Source organism: Coloeus monedula, assembly GCF_965178545.1.
Source record: "Coloeus monedula genome assembly, chromosome: 5".
Lineage (NCBI taxonomy): Eukaryota > Metazoa > Chordata > Aves > Passeriformes > Corvidae > Coloeus > Coloeus monedula.
The window spans coordinates 52,524,787-52,542,550 of NC_138785.1; the positions used below are offsets into that span (position 1 = coordinate 52,524,787).

The following is a 17,764-nucleotide window of genomic DNA, read 5'->3' on the forward strand; positions in this document are numbered from 1 at the left end:
TGACTGTGCTGGGAGTTTCTGACAATCTGCAAAACAGCTCTCCTACTATGACCAATTCTGAACAGTCAATATGTGAAAACTGTATGAAAATTGTCCACTGCATAGAGATTTATAGATGCTGAATACATGTACGTGAATATCTTGCTGCACTGCAGTGCAAGGTGAACTTTCATGATCAGTCTACACTGAGTCAAGGACGTTCTGCTTCTGAGCAGGTTAAGGGCACCCACCCTCACCTTCCAGACACTCTCCTCTGCCTGCTCTACTGCTTGTGTAATACTGTGAGTGGGACTAGAAAACTGATCCAACTGAAATTTAAGGCCTTTGAGTGTGTTCATACTTCACTGGTTTAAAATTATCACTGAGTTGATGTTCTCTTCACCTTTTTACCAGTGAAGAGAGAACTAAAGAGTCCTAGATCATTTACACAGCAAAAAAAAAGTGGCTCTTGAGTGATGCTACAGAAGTAGGAACATCTGCCTGCAAGTAGGATGGGGAGTTATAAAGGTAAAAATCAAATCACTGAGGAAACACATTTATTACTTAGAATGTTTAAGACAGTGAGTAGGAGAGAGAGCTTTAGAAAAAGAATAATGAAAACTATCTTTCAAAAAAATATTGTATTGTAACAGATCAAAGTGTGATCCATTTTGTTAGGAGATTCTGCTTCCCTTTTTCCATCTCTCCACTTTGCAGGATTCAACACTTATTACACTCCCACAAATAAACAGAAAAAATATCCGAGGATGAGACACTGTGTCTGAAGGTGCCAGTGAGAGAAACGCTGCCCCCTGGTGCTCCACACCACTTGCAGCATCACAACCATTCCAGGGGAAGCTGCTGACAGCAGGAGTTGGGGCTGGATAATTTGAACCGCAGCTTGCTACAGTGGAACTAGCATAATTCAACACTCCATCCTCCAGCTACCAGCTGTAAAGTATTAAAAGTCCCTACAGATCATTTCTGCATGGGTATGCAGAAAATCCTTTCTAGAACTACAAACTGGAGATCAGCCTCATCTTCAGGCTCACCAGGGATCACCTGGCTCTCCTGCCGGGCAGCAAACTGCGTAATAGTTCTCTGATGTGCTTCATGGTAAAGTTATGTACAGAAGCAGGGGAAAACAGTGTGGGAAAGGGAAAGTGGCAGGACCAACAAGCAGGAGGAGGTGGCTGGAAAAGGGCGTGTATGTGGGACATTGCTTCCACAACAACCAAAAGTAATGGTTTCTCTACAAGGCTTCGTGTTGTCTCAGCATGCTTGCCCTGCTGAGCATGGCTACATTAGTCCAATCATCAGGCAAGACAAGAATCTCAACTGGCAAGAAAAAATGTCTTTCCAGCATATCTATTTGCAGTATTTTTCTTCTACTGATTTAGGACTGAACACCCTCCTTCATGTATAATAAATCATTGCTTTTAAATAATAGTGTCTGCAAAACAAACTGCTCTCTGCCTGGTAATTCATGATGCAACTCCCAAGGCAGAGCCAGCACGCATTTTGCTCCACTTGAGTTACAGAAAATGAAGTTTAACTCAAACTATTTATGAGCACTTCCTAAAGAATTAAAGGATTCAGAAGTGCAAGACAGTGGGACTTCAGTGCTGTTCAAGCTGCTCAGGCTTCATGTGGAAGCTCAGGATAATAGACTTTTATGAAGTTCATTACCTCAAAAGAGTAAGATCAAAATTTCTGCAAAAGCTATGTACCAGTTGTCTGGAGTTTCTTTATTTTTTTAAAACTTTCAGTAAATGTGCCTTCATATCCTGCTGTGTTAACCACACAGAGAAGCAATGAACATGACTGATCTTGAGATTCAGCTCACCACCTGCCTATACAAATGTAATCACAAATGTCAGAGCCTAGGTTTTTCTGTGAATATAAAGCTTACAGTTGTCTCTGGTTCTTGTGATAGCTTGTACATTCTTCTGTGCAATTTACTCATTACAACACAAGAGAAATTACAGCCACAGAGCAGTTTCATTTTGTTGACAATGCCTGCCCACATGTGGTCAAAACAATGCACAGTTCAGGCACCCTGATGGATTTTACCTTTAATACAAAGTTTAGTAAAGCAGTCTAGGCTAAACTTAAAAAACTGTATCATCTCTAAGTCACAGAGATCTGGGTCTCTTGGCTGACTGACTTACTAGCTTTTAAACACACCTCTTCCCCAGCTTTTTCCTTACTCCTCCCCTGCAGAGTACCCTGGAGTAGGGCGCTGGCCACAACACCTGAAGGGAGAAATTGGTCAATGGAGTCTGAGTCTATAAAGGGAATCCAATAAATCACAGAAGTTCCCTTATTTCCCTCCCTTCATGCTTACTTTTGCAGAACATGACAAACCATGTTATCTTTAAAACCTTCCTTGCCCTCTGTCCAATTTGGCTGAAATTGATCTTTTGGTGATACATCAGCTGTTTGTACAAATTAGAGGAAATCAGTCTAAAAAGAGTGAAAAAGACTTAAAAAAAGACAGATCATGAAAGAAAAACAAGATGATGAATGATAGGTATTTACTTCTTTCACAATTAATTTGGAACTAGAGGGGTTACTTAGTTAACTGTGGCGGTGAGTCCAGTGTAAGACCAGCTGTACAGTAGCTCTCTTTAAGGCTACAGAGACTGGTAACAAGTGAGTATCCTTCACTGCCAGAGATGTTCCAGGAGATGCATAAAAGTCCAAACAGAAGAACCCAGTATTTGCTTTAAGTATTTAAAAAAACCACGCTGACTCTGAGTTTTCTTCTGTTCATAAATTATGTACAGTGAAACAAATACAAAAAAAGAAAATTAATGAAGAAAAAAGGCCAAATATTTTAAATTGCTGCTCCTATTAATAGCACATCCTGTTTTCCATTTTGGCTACTCTTGTTTCTCCGACTATTCTGCTTACCCAGCTGTAGGTTGTTAAGATTGTATCTTGCAGCTATTATGTCTCAGAGGAAATGCTTGGGTAGGCAATTTAGGTGGATTTCATTTAGGTGGATTTTAGTATGGGAAGGTTTTGTGGCTTTCAAAAACAAGTAAGACCATTTCCAGTCACAGAGAGATGCATCAAACCTGTAAAAACAGTAGTTTCTTAGAACAGCCCTTCACATGCCTTTAAGTACAACAGAGCATTTCACATGTATGTTTACACAACATGCTCCTGAGATCACTTCACTTTGAAGTACACTAAATTTGAGAGGCATCTGTGCCCATATGCAGCTTACCTCACTGTCAGTCAAATTGCATTGCAAGCAGTACATTAATGACACAAACACTTCTGTTTACGTGCCTACTCCAGTTAACCAAGGTCTCACTTCAAGATGCAAGAAAAGTATCTCTGACACTAGGATGGTTACTTTTTACTACATTTACTATAAGGTACTGTTCCTTTCTGTTTCCTTACACTTTCTCTTATTTCTGATACAATGGCCTTAGAGGTAAGTCAGAAGTTATAGCTTACAAAGCTCATGCTGTGAAATTCAAACTTTAGTGAGCCAGAGGATTTTCTCAGGCATTCTTGGCCCCAGCATGTTCTGTACAATCTGGCTTACATAAAGTGAATGCACAAAATGATGCACCTGCATGCTTATGTGCAGTGATTTTCTTCTAGTCTGTGGTTCTTCAGCTCTACAGAATTTCACAAAATAAGTGGCAAATGTTACACACTGGAGCAGCATACATGAGGACAAAGTATGCACTACAGAATTCAACTGAGATCATAAAAGAAACGTAATTCCTGCTGGTACACCTGGAGTTTTCTAGTCTGTAGTTCTATACTCCAACAAGGAAAGATGAAATAGAAGTGTCACCTTTTCTTCAATGCAATACGTGGTGATGCATTTTTTTTCCCCAGGACTCATTAAAATAGTACACATAAAAATAATTTCTTCTCTGGCTAGTTAACATGAGACAGCAGGAACAATGTTACATATGAAGCTGAAAAGTAAAAACTCAACAGCTAATGAGCTGGGTGTTACCAAAAAGTAGGTGGTAAACTGCAATGACAACACAAACAGAACACCAGGCAAATACGTCCCCTAGGCAGACACAATGATTCACACTTCACACACAACATGCACGAGTAAGCTCATGGAAGCAAACAAACCCAGGCTTTACCATCGTATCGGCTGGGAGAATCACACGCTTTCTGAGGGGTGGCCACTCGCAGGAATATCTGCTGCCTCCATGAATGCCTTCGAGTCCGTACAGGGCTGTCCGCATCAAGGGCCTGCTGGCCGTGCTTGGATTCGTAGTCGCTAAAAGGGCAGAACACAGAACAGTTTGCGAGTAGGTCACCTGGATCTGCCAGGAACAGTGACACAGCCTTCAGTGAACACATGAGCCACTGTCTTGGGAGTGCAGTGTGCTGTGCACATGCTGGGGCAAGCTCTCAGTGTTAAGAAGGTGAAACCTGCTTTGTGGCAGAGGCTTATACATGGCTACAAACAGCACTGAGGTTCACAAACAGGGCCTGGCAGCTCTGTACAGTCTACTCTTTCCAGTTTTAATTAATTTTCAGTTCTCTTTGCAGCAGTATATTAATCAGAACACATTAAAGATACATACACAATAATGTAGTTTTACCATTACACTATTTACACGCCATCCACAAAATCTAGCAATTATTCATAGAGACACAAAGACTTGCTGATGCCTCTTATCAGTACACATCAAGGAGCTTTGTAAACACCAACTAAACTTTCAACCTTCTGTGCACTGAGTATGCAATATATTCACTCCCAACACAGACTGGGAGAAAAACTTTTAACTTTTGTGTTAGCAAGTCTGCCTCTGAAATATGCAAGGAACGGCAAGAACCTTGGATATTACTCCTTTGATGTCATCCACACATACCATACAGAGGTTTTTATTCAGAATACAAAACGAAATAGTGAGGAACAATGCTGTTTTCGCATTAAAAATCCCACTAATAACTTTCATCTGTTAGAACTCTAAACTATTCATTGCTTTATTCTAGCCATTAGCTAAATGGTTACATGAGTGTTTGTAGAAGCTGAAAGGGATAAACGAAATCCAGATAGCTCTGGCAGCAACAGGGGGGAGCATATTACAGGTCATCCTTTCCTTCCAATTTGAGGACACTGACATTGCTTAGGATGAATCATATATTCTCTTAACTGAAAACTCCCCTTTGTCAGGAATAATCACAGAAGTACATAGACAGAAGCTGCATGAACATTGCAACATCAAAAATGCCTAAGATCTGCAATCTTAATGGGAGAGTAGTCTGGGATAGCTTCATCCTTTTGACAGCAATTACATGCAGAATACACACAAGTGAACCATTGCACAAATCAGGTTTTGCAAGTGCAAGAAGCATTTGAAGTACTTCAGACAAAGAAATCTTTGAAAACACAGTTTTACCTCCAGGCTTTAAGAGAGAACCCTACCTTGTTGTGCTCCTAAAGTCAGAGGTGTTATTTTCATCTACAGGAGCCAGAAATTTTAAGAAATTTGGCACAGAGGAGGAAGAATGAAGCTTTTTCCTTAAGGCAGTACGGTAGGAGATGCTGAGAGTGCAGTTGGGAAAAGTATAGTTTAGAACAAAGAAGTATAAATCCACAGAATAAAAATAATACACATTCCTAAGCTTCAAACAAAAGGCAGCTAAATCCTGAAGGTCTGAATATCAAGGAAATCAAAGTCAAAACTAAAACTGCTAACAAAGTCCTACTGTGAGATACGTATTTGTTTGGGCAAAGTAAAATGTTCCAATGTATATAAATGTACTTCCAGTAAAGTTATTATTCTTTGCTATATCCCAAGATTTTCAGTGCGTATTTCAAATAAATTCCTTTAATCTAGTAAGAACCAATTCCAACTTTATCACATTTTCTTAAATAGCAGTTTCAATGACTGACTAAGTCTGGGGGAAAAGATCAGGAACAGCTGACACTGATAATCATAGTGCTGGCAAATGAAAAATAAGACTTTGGCAAAAACCATTTTGTAAAGCATTAACAGGGTTTTATTCAGACAAACTTGGAACTTTTAACTTAAAAGCTAAGCCTTCTGACTGATCACCCAGGATTGTGGCTCTATTTATGCAACAGACAGGAGCACTAATGAAATTTCATCAACATTCTTCTGGCCAACATAATTCTGCTTGTCTTTTAAAATAACAAGTCTGAAACATACTCAGAGGAAGGTTAATAGAAGGAAGTAAGAACAACTCAGATAATGAAAAGGTTTTGCATGGAATGAAAATACAGAAAACTACTTGGCTGATGATACTAGAATACCTTCTCTCAGATGAGTACACAAAACCTCATGAGTAAGAGAATTAACTCCTGAAAAAGTAAGTTTAAGAAACAATTGTTTCTGATAAACCATAATGATATATCTGGATGGCATTTAGCACAGTTTCCTGAAAATGTGAATGGAATGGGGGGGGGGGGGGGGGGCAGAATACTCTGGGATGATCACTAGCATGGAGTGAAGCAGGTTCTTCAGTTGCTGGTACTGAGATAAAGAAGATAAGGCTGTAGCATGGTGTGCCCTGCAAACAGGGTTCACTTACAATCACATTATAAATCCATTACAATTACATGGTAATTCCACTTACAGAATTGGGAAGCTTGACTGTATTGATTTAAACTCATTAACCCATTTGACATCCCTATCAATTTCCATTTTCGGTCTTGTTGCTTAGATGTTCAATATGGTATATCCTTAAGAGACAGGGAAAGGAAGGGAGAAGTTGCAACTGTGTGTACAGAATCATTACCAAATCTACTTGGAAAAATCTGCTTTGAGAATTTAACCTTCAGAATTCAAGTAAGTCTTATTAAATTGAAGAGTGAAGAGGATACTGCAGACTCACATTTCCTGCCCTGAGCTATATCATACTTCTGAGGTAAAGCTGAATTAAGAGATGCTAGATGGTACTCAGCAAATACAACTGAAGAAACTGGTGAAACAGCATCCTTAGTTGAGTATTTTCTTAGGTTTAGAAAAATCAGCACCTTGGGGAAACAGGAAATGTCCACATGAGAGAACAAAAATGAACAATAAACAGCAACAGCAATAAAAATGGCCAGTGACTGTTGACAGTGCTTCCGAGGACATTTGGTCTCATTAGCCTTTTGAGCTAAAATAAGCAGTTTTAGTGCAAGGGGTTAAAAAAGGCTTTCACAGTTCATGATTTTTAGGGAGCTACTTAGTTTCAGGTTCTCAGGGAAACAAAGTGTTAATGTCCTTTTCTCAATGCTCTCTCTCTGTATTTTAATTCTAAGAAAGCAGGCATGGAAAAGTATAATCTGATACTGCTGCAAGCCACCAAGACAAATGATGGGTTGATGGGTTGGGGTCTTTGTTTATTTGTTCTTGGGTTTTTGTTTTATGAGAAGTGGGGATGGTGGTGGGGTTGTACGTGGTGGGTTTTTTTCCTATCGTATCTCCGTCCTCCTGCTACCTTCTTGCCCCATTTAGTTAACTGAGTCTTTAATGTCAGGCACAAAAGAATAGTAATATGCTTTTGTGTTACCATCAACAAAGGACAGAACCAAATGCTTCAGGAAGGACAGAGTGAGCTCACATGTTCTTGGCAACTCATCCCTCACACAATTTAAGGAGTGCTGCTGTCTGCTGCATAACAACAAATTGCTTTGGAACAACTGGCTCTAAAGAAAGAGCCAGTGTCTGAAAGAATTTTATTGATTAAAACAATAAATTATGTAAGTACTAGCTCTACATTCAGTAGTGGAGCAATTAAAGAGCTCCCTCTCCCATAAAAATTTACCACCTTTGGTCTGTATTAAATTATTTTAATTATTTACACTATAGAGATTCATATTAATGACATAGGAGAACAAACCCTACCCCAAACTATTTGCAGGTGCCAGCTCACCTTTTTTGTGCAAAATGCCCACTTTGTTCTCCACTTGAATTATGCCTTAGATATTTAAAAAAGTTGGGTGAAGAAGCCGAGGGATTAAGACGAGCAAGAGTAGGAGAACGAGCGAGTTGACCAGAAGAACTTTTAGATTCGCCGACAGATTCGTTCAAACCATATAGTGGGGATTCCAACCAGAGCGATGGAGTTGAGGTAGCACAGAGAACAAAACAGTAAGAAAGGAAAGGAGGAAAAAAAAAAATGAAATCCCTTCTCTTTGAAAGGGAGCTGGCATATGTAAATGAGACATTTCCTATGTTTTTCACAGTTAATGCCGTAACTGTAAGAATGCGCACATTTTTTTAACCCAATCAGCAGAGTCCCAAATACACATTTACAGGCTTCAGCAAGACATTTCAGACTAAATTAAAACTTACCAAAAAATGGCACTAACACCCCAATTTCTTTTTCCTTACGTGTGTTTCCCCTTGATTTCTATGATAAAGTCAGGCATATGATCAAGAGTTCCAATGAATGAAAAGTGAAATGCTACAGGATGAACTGAATTTAGTTCTACTTTGAAAACAATTTTTGAATTGAGGTAAACTACTCAAAAATACCCATAAAACAGGAATTGTTAAAAGTCTATAATTCCTGTGATTTTTGGGAATTTAAGTATACTTGTCTCGTAAGTTTTCAATTTCCTCTGTTTCTGTACATTTGCTATGAAATGGAAGCAATAGGGATTTCTTTTGGGTTTGAGTTATGTGAGGGAACAGGCACATTCAGGCCTTACTAAAAATTACATAACTAAACCCAAACAGATACAACCAAGGAAATAAAAAATATACTTAATTTCTAGCTGCATACCTATAGTAAGATAACAACTGATTGAACAAGAAGCTACAAGCTCCAGGTCAGCTCTTGTGACGATAACAGACCATCAACAAGTCCTAAATTGCACTACAAAAACATTCTAACATTTTAGAATTAAAAAGGTCTAAAAAGGGACAAAAAGGCAATCCAGGTTATGTTTCCTTTTGAATATTACAATTCTCTTTCTATTCACTGTCACCATCCATTTCAGGCATGTTCGTTTACTGCCTTGCCTCCTGCAGGAAAAAGTGACCTGGAACACATAGAGATTTCCTAATAATTTGTGTAAACGAGCAGTTTGGGCAGTAAAACAGAAGCCTATGGACAGAAGTGTTTCAACAGTAATTGGAAAAAGCCAGATAGAAGGACGGGAGAAAACTGCCATAAAGTTAAGAGGGGACTAGAGATGCAGAGGCAGGCCTTTGAAGCAGGACAGCTTGAAGAATATTCATATTAAGGCAAGTAGTAGTTTGTTTTTGTGAGTAAAATCTAGATAGGCTCATTGAGAAGCTAGAAAGGAGCCCCACATCTACCAATAACTAGGCACTTTATGTCACTTTTGTGGGCTATTTCAAAGTTACATATGAATTCACCAACTAGTAAGGTTTTCAGATCACAGAAGCTATTGGATTTTTCTCTGTAAATAGAAAACAAGAAGTAGCATTTACTTATACTGCTCACAGATCAAAATAACAAAAATGATTGCTTGGACAAATACAACCGAATCAAGTAGTTTTGTGCCGTGCACTGTGGAACTACACATTTCACGTCTTCTCTCCCCTCTGAAGCACACAGAGCTAAAGGTGTTTTTAAAGAGAATACCTACAAACCTCCAAGGAGTGACACGCTGCTGAGACACATCTCTTATCTGTTAAGAGGACATACCTGGTATGTAATTATCATCCCCAAATATGCCCTCAACAAACAAAATCATAGCCTGCTTTTAATAAGGCTTACTTTCTTTTGTGAGGAGTCTCTGTGCTCACTGAGTGATACCTCATAAGTTTCCTCTGAGAAACAGATGGTGATGTTTCAGCAGGTCCCAGAGATTCCTGGCTCTCTGTCGGTAAATGACTGAGTGTGTTTGCTCGCCTCCGAAAGCTCTGCTGAGGCAATGTAACAGACTGCTCAAGAGAGGAATCCTCTGAGTCACTGCAGAGATCACCCACTGATCCACTGGTCTTGACAGCGTTTTCTGCAGGAAGCGTAGGAAGTCTGTCTTTCTCCTTTTCACACAGTGGTGGTTCCTAGCAGTGCAAGAAATAAGGTTTTATCAATCTGTGGGCTTAGAATCCATCTTTGAGATTGTAGTACCATGTCATTGCTCACATCCCACAGAGACCCGTTCAAACATGCACATTTTTATCAAGCTAGCTCAAAGAAAGATGTTTGATGTTCTATGTCTTTGTTACTCATCACTTAGGCCAACAAAGCAGAGCCTTTATTTTGCAGAGAAAATTGTGAGTAATTTTGAGAGTAATTGTATTTGATAGCATGTTGAAAACAACACAGAAGAAATAGGGTCAGAACAAAAGGGTGAGTTTGGCTAACAGTGAAAAGGGTGGCATTGCTGAGTACTGTATCTTTAGCACCCCATCTAGCCACATAATATTCCTCTTGTCTACCTTCAGATTCACAAAAAGAACTTCAGCCTATGACTAGATGCCTGTTTCAATCCCAAGCCATGCATTTTTTTATTCCTCACCTTGTGTGTTTCCTGAAGGATCAGTCATTCTTTCAAAAACATAAGCAGAAAGAGCAGACCCTTGTTTACATGAAGTCAGGAGTCTGCAGGTGAGCAGGCATTGCAGCAGAATCAATAGCTGTATATCCAAGCCTGCAGAGTGTTATGCTGCCTCCAGGGAAGAAGACTGGCTTCCTCTATGCTGTCCATTTGTAGTGTTTTATACAGACTAAAAGCTTTCTAACCACACAAACAGGAAAGTTACTCTACTTCTTGTTTTAGTTTTATGTTTCTTATGAATACAGTCATGGTATGAACTTTCAGGGCTAAGACCAGTTGGATTAGGATCAGCAGCAGGGTCATTATAGCATTTGTTTTGCTGCACACTGTTGTAAAATTCAGATGATGTTATATAATATTTTATTTCGCATATACTCGCATATTCATACAAAATATATGTTATATACAGTACAAGGCATTTCTAATTCAATAGCACTTCTCTGGTTTACAACACAGGGAACAGAATGAAAAGCTTGAAAGTAACTTGAAACATTTCACATCTGACCATATTTCATACTTGATTAGTTGTTTCAGGGAATATTTTTTGAAGTGCCTAAATATGTACAATTATCCCAGGCTTTACTTACTTTATTTGTGCTGCTTAAGGTACTGGACACAGAGCTGTCCAAATCCACAGAACCAGAACTGTCCAGTGGACTTCTGGCTTTACTGCCCTGTAGAGATAAAGCACACCAGCAGTTAAGATGATGATATATGGGGCACACCCAAGAGATTTGGGTAGCACAGTTGGGATCTGTGATTTTCACAGACAGCATCAAATTTAATTTCCTGAAATGACTAAAAATGCCCTTTTCCTCAAAGGGAAACAGGAGCTTAATTCACATAGTCTCTGACAACTTGAAGGATCCTGTAGAATTAAGGAATTCTCATGGGCAATGATGTGCTTTCCATGATAGGTACATAATTACATATTTCACATGTACTGTAACTACTGTTAAAGTACCTTCTGTATTAGGTACTTACAAAGATACAGAGAAATGAAAAGGATGTCTATTACAAAAGACAAAACCCGTATAAATTTAATACACAGCAAACCATAATTTCTTGTATTATTATTTTAGTGCCTACAAATCAGAAAGCATAAATATTTCTGTATAATCTGTCAACAATATTTTTGTATCATTTGTTTGAGTAATGCTGCTGTGTAAACAAGAAAAATATCACAAAACCTAATGATGAATTCTTATGTGCTAACACAATTATGGAACTTGTATCTTCCTAACCTTAAATGGTATCATTTCTTAATGTTCTGAAGTTAAAGCTCATGTTCTCTTTGAAGTTTTATTCCAGGTAAAATATAAAATGTTGTCATTATTCACAACAGTGACTATCTCTCTTTGAAGTTCAGCCAAAACTTCTGGCTTCAGATCTGATCGAAATTAAGAATTTCCATCAAAACAGCAATGACAGTGAAAATGCAACCAATATACAGCTGGGCTTATGTGATGGCATCTTATACCAGTCAGGACAAACTGGAACAAATCAGAACAGTCCTACATTTAATGTAACAACACTGACATCATGTTTCATATCCTGAGCACAGCCACAGCAGGATTTTATAGGGGTGAATTCTAGAAATGCTGTCTGGCAAGTAACGAGGGGAGATATGAAACTAAAAATTATCTCTATATGTACAATTGTAACAGGAAAACCATGTTTTTGCTATTATTTGTCTTAAGAAAATGGGTTAGATATGATGTCTGAAACAAGCTTTGAAAACCTAGTTTTGTCACTACAAGTTGCTTCTCCATGAACTGATAAATTGTCCTAGGTATTGCTTCAATGTAACTTTTTGCTGACTACAAATGAGAATGTCCAATTTCTGTTCCTAAATATTTTTCATTTGGCATTCTGTCACAACCCTTTTGTTTTAAGGGAGAAGGTCTGATTTTTTAATCCTTTGTCAAGCAGAAGTCTTTCCAAGCCTTCTACTACTTTCCTCAAGACTTTTCTCATGAGGTGCAAAATGAAGTATATTTGAGTGAGAAGACACTCCGTAGGTTTAAACTGTGATTAAACTTGACATCTGATTTAATTACGAACTGCTGCTGTTTACTTTAAACAGCTAATTTCAGCAATCTGTTCATGATAAACATTTTCACAGAATCACAGAATTAACTAGGTTGGAAAAGAACCACTATCCCATAGAAGCTCAAGTTTTTTCCACTAATCAGTATTTCCAGACACTGTCTACAGAGAATTTTACCAGATGTAATATTGCATAAATGCCTTCATGTTCTTAGTGCCATTTTTTACATTCCTCACCTTCAAATAATCTACAGCATTTAAAAGTTCAAATATCTCACTATTCATCAGTTCTATGCCACTAATAAACACATCTCATTAGAAATGCTTAGTCAGTTCCTCAATACTTTCCTCCTACGTAAAGAGGAGTGAACAATTTTAATTACTGTTTTAGTTTTCTAAATCCAAAGAGAAATCAAACAATTGTTGCTTTTCGTAAGTCCTCATGTTCAATTTCATATTAATTTTTTGAAATGCCTACATACACACTTTTTTCATCTAGGAATCAGTTCACTTCATCCAGGACTTGGTATTCTCTCTACCAAAGCCCTGCTTTTTTTGTTTTCTAAAATGTACACTCAAATGTTTTTGTCACTGTGACTTTAATAACCTTTGGGCTACAGCCTGGAATGATAACAATTAAGACTTTTCTATCACTCAAATAAACAAAGCAATGACATTATGTTCAAAGACAATAAACATGAAGATACTTACACGTGATAAAATACTCTCAAAAGATTCCGTAAGAGATCTTTTTGCTTTGTTCTTTAACATATCTAATCTGAATCTCGGAGCACTGCTGGACACTTCATTTACAGCATTCTCAGCCAGAGGTTGTGAAGCCTGCAAGTTTTTAAAAACAGAAATGCAAAATACTCAACAGCATGGAGAAATCTCAGTGAACAGTCTGAAGACTTCTGTAACCTGAATCAGTACTTTTCCTGGTGTCCTCTGCTATTCATGCCTTTTTCTCTAGTGATACTGGTACTGAAGTTTAACAAACTATCCTAAAATAAGAACAGGAAATCTCTTAAAGGAAATGTGTTGAGTGAACTAGCATTCTTCAGAAGAACTGCCATTTTGATAGGGATTTATGGCTCTGTTGACAAATTTTCTTTAATGCCAATGTAGAATTGTACAAATTCTGAATGTTTAAGTGTAGCAGATTAGAGATTTCTGACGGATTCCCTTCTCTTCAACCAAGAAATTAATCAAAATCTCATCATTAACAGGAACTCTCAACTTTCTCCATTATGGTAAAATGGGTCATTCTAAGGGCCAGGAAAATGTGTAACAATCTAACTCTTCTATATATTTCACCAGTAGAAACATTTCCACCTTAAAGCTAACAGTTAATTGAGAATTTTGCTTCTTAAATAAATATTTCAGTCCATTTTTAGTGCTGGTGAAGACTAATGTAGCAAACAGGAAAATTATATTATGATGCAAACATTACCATCCAAGCCCAACACCTGCAGTAGAAACCAGAGCTCAGTTTTCAGTGCTATTTTGGGGGTTTCATCTTGAAGCTGACAGGCACCGTAGCCCTCTCTACTTGTCCCTAAATTCAGAGATCTGAATGATTGATCTGTGCAATTATTAGCACATGGGCAGCTGAATGACATATTATAACCACCACCAAATTGTCCTGTCTAGGTATAATTTTAAAGCATCCTATTTCCAGTATGCCAAGTTACAGGCTCATGTTCTTGCTTTTTGCCTTCTGTCATGGTTATGCCAGGACAAGGTTAATTTTTGCAGTAGCTGGGAGGGGGCATGGCCAGGACCTGAAGGGTATTTTATACCATCTGTCATTGCTGGAGGTAGGGGGAAAAGGTCCCTCTTCCAGGGAGAATGGGCCCCTTCCAGTTGGAAAAATGTTTCAGGAGGGAGCCTTCCAGTACTGTCTGTTATTGGGGGGGTGGATTCTGTGTGAATAATTTCTTTGCTTGTGCCCTCTGTGACTAGTATTGTTGCTGTTACTGGTCATTTTCTTACCTCACTGCTATTTCCAGTAAATTGTTCTTATCTCAACACGTGATCTTTGCCTTTTGTGCCTCCAATTGCCCTCTCCATCCCACCGCAGCAGGTGTCTGGATTGGAGAGTCTTGGTGGGGACACTGCATGGGGACTACTATTCCTAAACCCCGACACCCTCCCTCATTCTCCAAGTGTAAATCAGATACTGTTTGCTATTACATTCTTATGAAAAGACACTTATTTTGAAGTGTTTTTGTTAAACAAGATCCATGTACTAGTATCACATTTCATCTTTTTTTCTCCCCTGATTTAAATATATTAAAAAAAAAGGGTTCGAAAAGCATGAAAGTGAATATGCGGAACAGAAGGGAACATCAGGGTGCCACTGCTTAATGACTGCTGAGACAAATAACAGAGTATGTGTTCAAAGGTATCTGCTATTACACAGGTCTGGAGATAAATTATCAGAGTAAATACAAAATGTTATGCTGAGACAAATGATAGACTGAGGGGAAGTCAGCTCTCTTCTTAGAACACTGGCATCTTTGCAAGTGTCAGATTAACCAATTTGGTTTCAGGAACTGAGCAAACAGATTGCAGCAGGCCTTACAAATTTTCAAATCACTGAAGACATACTAAGATCTTATCTTGCTTTGTATATCCCTATTTCCAAGCTATTTGTGACTGACAACTATTTGATCATCAGCTAGCATTACACCAAATAAAAATATTTCAGGTATAATTATAGATGACCTCAAGCAATGTTTCTTCCTCTTATGCCAGAACAGAAATGCTTTTTTCTTAAAAGCATATTTCTGATGGGATGCCCAAGACAATAAATCAGAGAATGAAATATGCAATTTTCTTTCTGTTTACTCAGGGAAGTCAATAATTAGCTACTAAGCCATAAAAGGAGAAGAGATTAACAAAATGAAAATACAGTAAATGAAGATTTGCTGCTACTTTCCTTATTTCTTCATGGGTCTAATTACCCTCCATATATTCATTTGCTAGTTTATATCACAAACAGCTGACAGCAGTCATCACAACGGAATTACCAACCAAGAGTAGAGGGACAGTCAAGACTTTTAAAAGGGTCTAAATAATTGGAACTGAAAGTTTCCAGAGAATGGATGGACTCCTTTTTTAAATACTAACCTCCTTGACTTGTCTCAAGGTAGCTACTCACAAACGAAGGCATCCAAAATCACTAATCCCTTTGGAAAAACCTTAACTGTGTGGTATAGCCAGTTAAACAGCACTTATGGAATCTGATGGAGAATAAAAGGTAGCTCATCTCTTTGGACATGGATGAGAGTCTCTGCTGCTGTTTCTGCAGCAATCTTCCTCATCTTAAGGCCACTTCAAATGGTCGTTTGCACGTAAGAAGTAACTTTCAGTCTTGAGTAAATGGAACAGGCTTTATCAATGATCAAATCCAAAGTGTTGTCATTACACTGACTCAACACTGACAGTGGGATGGCGAATGCCACAGATCAGCTGAGAGCAATCACAAATTCATTATACATTCTCTCACAGGTATTGAATTTTCATTGCAGTGAGAACAAATAAACAAATTAGTAGTCTGCCTTGTTTGCACCTCTGTCTCCTAGGCCTGAAATCAGACTGTACCAGGGACCTCAAAATCTGAGATATCTGTTTTGGCGCATGACAATAGTCTACGAATCATAAAAAACCACAGTATTTACTATTGCTTACACACTGAAGTTTCAAATTGCCAGTGATGGAAATTTGCATTTGGAAAGATAAAAAAATCAAAAGGAAAATTTTTTCCTGGCTTCTCCTTACATGAACTAAAACTGAATGATTACTTACCTGTTTTGCTTCTCCAACATGAACATGGTCCTTCTGTTTTTCTTCATACATGTTTCTCAAAAGAGAGATAACCAGCTCATTCTCCTTTTGTTCATTTCTTGGTCTTAATTTCTGTCATTGAAAACACCACAAGCACAATAATTAGACATTTGAGTAACAGTTAGCAAATATTTACTCCTTTCATTTGTCACTGTAATAAATCATCAATGTAGGAACAAGTTTAGTTTGTTAATGCTACTACTCCGGTCCACCAGAGGACACCACTGTCCCAGGCAAAGCACCAATACAGCCAGAGAAACACTCGACCTCACTTCATACATGACGGAATTTACAAGAAAGACGAAGGACAACAGTACAGCTGTCAAACTGCCACAAGCAAATAAAAGCTTTAAAAATATTTTTGCCAATTTTCTTTTGATATAAAGAAAACTGAACCACTGTAGTTCTGAGTTTGTTGCACACACGGAGTACTGTCCTAGAGATAGGATTCACAACACTTCTAGAAATCCTTCATACTGGACATCTAGTTTTTAGGAATTGACATAGGTCTTTTATAAATTAGTGCAAAAGGTGAACATATGTGTCTGTGCTGCATTTTATTTAAATGTGAATTATTATGAGAGAAGATTTCAAAACAATTTATTAAAGAATTTAATCCCAGAAACCTAACTTTTGAAAAACATACACTGTTTTAAGCCTATTGATATAATGCAGAGGATACAGTATGAATTAGTTAATGTCAAGGTAGCACATTAGATTACTAAAAGTACCACAGGCTGATAGTTACCTAAAAATGCAAATCATGGTAACAATACATGGATCTGCAAGAATGCAACATTCCAGGCTGTCCAACTGAGAAAGTTTGCTGAGAAAGATGGGCAGGAGATCTGTACTTTACCCTTGGTTTTAGCTAGTTAATCGTTTGCAGACCCTCACCAGAAGCAATTAACAGTTTCCTGTGACTACTAGAAGCTTTAGATTGTGTGCAGAACACTAAAAGGCACCAGTGCTGCTAGCTGCTGTATGCTAAGAAATCACTTAGCTCATGGAATTGGTCCCACACAGTAACTTCCAAATTTGGTATTGTGTGATAAACTGCCACGTGGAAACACACAAAGAGACTGAAATGACTCAAGAGAGGAAGGAAACATTACTTTTTAAAAAGTCTGAAATTTCTTAGTCTTCAACAATGTGTCAATCCCAGTGACATTTCCTACAATGCACATCATCTGTTTTAAATCCAGCTAGGCTTTCCTCTGTTCTAAAATAGATTTAATCAAGAAGATAGAAAGTTTAACTTCTTTAGTTAGTTTGACAAGAATTAAAATCTAGGATAAATTTTAGGCAAGAAATTTTCTGATCTGGGAATGTTACAGTAATTTGTTTTAGTCAAAGTAACAGTCTGAATGCCCTCATAGTACAAGTTACTGCCTTCAC

The 17,764-nt window shown here is 38.0% G+C and overlaps 1 protein-coding gene across 5 annotated transcripts in view; it reads right to left on the bottom strand.

Annotated features, from left to right (window-relative positions):
- The window catches only part of TBC1D1 (TBC1 domain family member 1), a 100,182-nt gene that overhangs the window by 27,390 nt on the left and 55,028 nt on the right, over window positions 1-17,764 (bottom strand). For 4 of the 5 annotated variants that reach the window (XM_082281358.1, XM_082281357.1, XM_082281360.1 and 1 more), the window contains exons 8-14: window positions 16,328-16,438; window positions 13,226-13,354; window positions 11,053-11,139; window positions 9,679-9,968; window positions 7,861-7,989; window positions 5,402-5,521; window positions 4,107-4,246 (exon numbers count right to left, since the gene is read on the bottom strand). In XM_082281358.1, the coding sequence (XP_082137484.1) occupies window positions 4,107-4,246; window positions 5,402-5,521; window positions 7,861-7,989; window positions 9,679-9,968; window positions 11,053-11,139; window positions 13,226-13,354; window positions 16,328-16,438 (1,006 nt within the window). The remainder of the gene's footprint in view (window positions 1-4,106; window positions 4,247-5,401; window positions 5,522-7,860; window positions 7,990-9,678; window positions 9,969-11,052; window positions 11,140-13,225; window positions 13,355-16,327; window positions 16,439-17,764) is intronic. The other variant, XM_082281361.1, reaches the window with a different exon arrangement.